The sequence below is a fragment of the Capricornis sumatraensis genome, chromosome 16 (assembly GCF_032405125.1).
Source record: "Capricornis sumatraensis isolate serow.1 chromosome 16, serow.2, whole genome shotgun sequence".
Taxonomy (NCBI): domain Eukaryota; kingdom Metazoa; phylum Chordata; class Mammalia; order Artiodactyla; family Bovidae; genus Capricornis; species Capricornis sumatraensis.
In genome coordinates, this window is record NC_091084.1 from 50,103,120 (window position 1) to 50,105,620 (window position 2,501).

Genomic DNA, 2,501 nt, shown 5'->3' on the forward strand with positions numbered 1-2,501 from the left:
AAAGCATTTTAGTCTTTTTTTTTTTTAATGAAATGAATAATTTAGGAAATAAGATACTATATGGGAAGGCAAACTTGGGCAGGAGAATTAGCATTTATATTCAATGGATGTTGGTTTAGATCATGAGTTCAGGGATCAGATAAACCTGAGTTTGAATTTTATATGCCACCTATTAATTGTGTGATTTTTGACAAATTGTGTAACCTACTGAAGGCTCAATTTTCTCATCTGTAGGATGAATGTACATATATTTCACTCCCTTATTAAGTATTCATTTTCCATTTTGCAATCATTCTGAACATATTTCTAAAATTTTATTGAAAGTGTCAAGATCACCGAAAGCCTATTGCCCCCATAATGGATATTTTTCATTTTTAATCTTACTACAATGCCCATAGTCCTGGGTGTCCTGTTGCTGGATCGGAGGGAAATTGCCCAGAGTGCTTGTTTCACTCAATCCTACTTCATTCACACACTGGCTATTGTAGAATCAGGTATCTTGCCTGCCAGGGCCTATGACTGTTTCATTAACATCCATAGCCCTGTGAGGTACAGCTCCATTCTTATCATTTCCCGGGTGATGAAAATAGGACTGTGGGCATTAATGAGGGACTCTGTGTCCATTGTACCCCCAATTCTGCCACTCTATTTGTTCCCATACTGCCATCCCCATGTTCTTTCTCATGTCTTTTGTCTCCACCAAGATGTTATGAAACTCGCCTGTGCTGATATCACATTTAATCATGTGCACCCAGTTATTCTGGTTGCTTCGACTTTCTCCCTAGACGCTCTGATGATTCTTGTCTCTTTTATCCTAATCTTTAAGACAGTGATGGGCATTGCCTCTGGAGAGGAGCAAGCTAAGGCTCTCAACACATGCGTCTCCCATATCAGCTGTGTCCTGGTCTTTTACATCACTGTGATTGGCCTGACTTTCATCCACAGGTTTGGGATGCATGTGCCACATGTGGTCCACATTACTGTGAGCTATGTCTACTTTCTCTTTCCTCCGTTCATGAATCCTCTTATATACAGCATCAAGACCAAGCAGATTCAGAGAAGCATTGTTCGTCTATTTTCTGTGAGCAGTAGGCTTGCTTGAGCCTTGTTTCAGGACCTTGAGATCTCTAGGATACTTTGGCCTTTCTCATCATTGGAAGAGAAACTTGCTTTTATGCTCACTTGTTCTTTTCCAAGATAGATGAGATTTAAATTATTACATACAGCTGTATGTTGACTTGAGCAGGTTATATATACTACTTATTTAATGTTTGACTAGAGTATATATTAGAATAAATACATAAAATATTCTAATAATGAATATAATGTCAGTGATCTTGGGGAAAGGGATATAGGAAATAGTGAGATGGGACATTCCAGATCATGTATGTAAAGAAATAATAGGTATCAAGATAAATAGATGAAGAGAGAGACAGAGGATGAGATGGTTGGATGGCATCAATAATTCAATGATCATGAACTTGGGCAAACTCCGGGAGATGGTGTGGGACAGGGAAGCCTGGTCTTCTGCAGTCCATGGTATAATGACAGTTGGACACAGCCTGGTGACTGAACAACAACACAGCCTGCTTCAAACTTTGTTGGTCTGAAAAATATATGTGCAATTGAGGGAAAATTTTGTGTGCTCTATAAAATAGAATTATGATGATATCATCTTCCCTTATCTATGTTTTGAATCTTTCTTAGAAATGATGTTGTGTCATAAGTAAGGAAAACTAGCAAATGTATACAACACTAGAAACTTACTCCTGAAACTTCAGTTTCTCTTAGCAAATCCATATGTTTTATTTTATTAAAGGGAAATTGACACAATTAAAAATTAAATAGCAACCAACCAATTTCCTATCAGCTAGTTTTGAAGTCAGATCCCCTCGCACACCTTTCCTTTTTCCCAGTAAACATCAATGTACTAATTTTATTCTTTCCAATTTTCTAATTTGCTTCCTGGTGTTTCACCTCCTGTTTCCATCTCTCCTCACTTCCTTCTGACAGAGAAGAACTCAGAGCATTTTTACTTTACGAAATTTTTCTGCTAATGAAGACAGAAAACCTGGCATTAGTAATGCTATGTGCTGACTGAATAGGTTTTTCCTTCAACTTTCTTCAAAGTCTTTGGCTTTATGCTGTTCATTTTGATTGAAATAGTCAACAAAAATACAAAAGCTTTCATCAAGCTGGAAAGAAACACGTAAAGTAGGGCAGGGATAAATTAGGAGTTGGGATTAAAATATACACAGTACTATATATAAAATAGGTAACCAATAAGGACCTAATATATAGCACAGGGAACTATACTCAGTATCCTGTCATAACCTATTATAGAAAAGAATCTAAAAAAGAATATACTTATATATCTGGATTACCTTGCTATACACCTGAAACGAACACAACATTTCAAATCAGTTGGGGTCGCACAGAGTCGGACACGACTGAAGCGACTTAGCAGCAGCAGCAGCATGCTTCAATAAAAATTAAACAAG

The 2,501-nt window shown here is 37.1% G+C and overlaps 1 protein-coding gene across 1 annotated transcript; it reads left to right on the plus strand.

Moving 5' to 3' along the window:
- Positions 1–379: 379 nt before the first annotated feature.
- On the plus strand, positions 380–1,102 carry LOC138092162 (olfactory receptor 51B4-like; the record flags this gene model as incomplete). Its single annotated transcript, XM_068988012.1, has 1 exon — positions 380–1,102. A coding segment is annotated over one exon (723 nt), but the record flags the coding sequence as incomplete, so codon positions are not given.
- Positions 1,103–2,501: the final 1,399 nt, after the last annotated feature.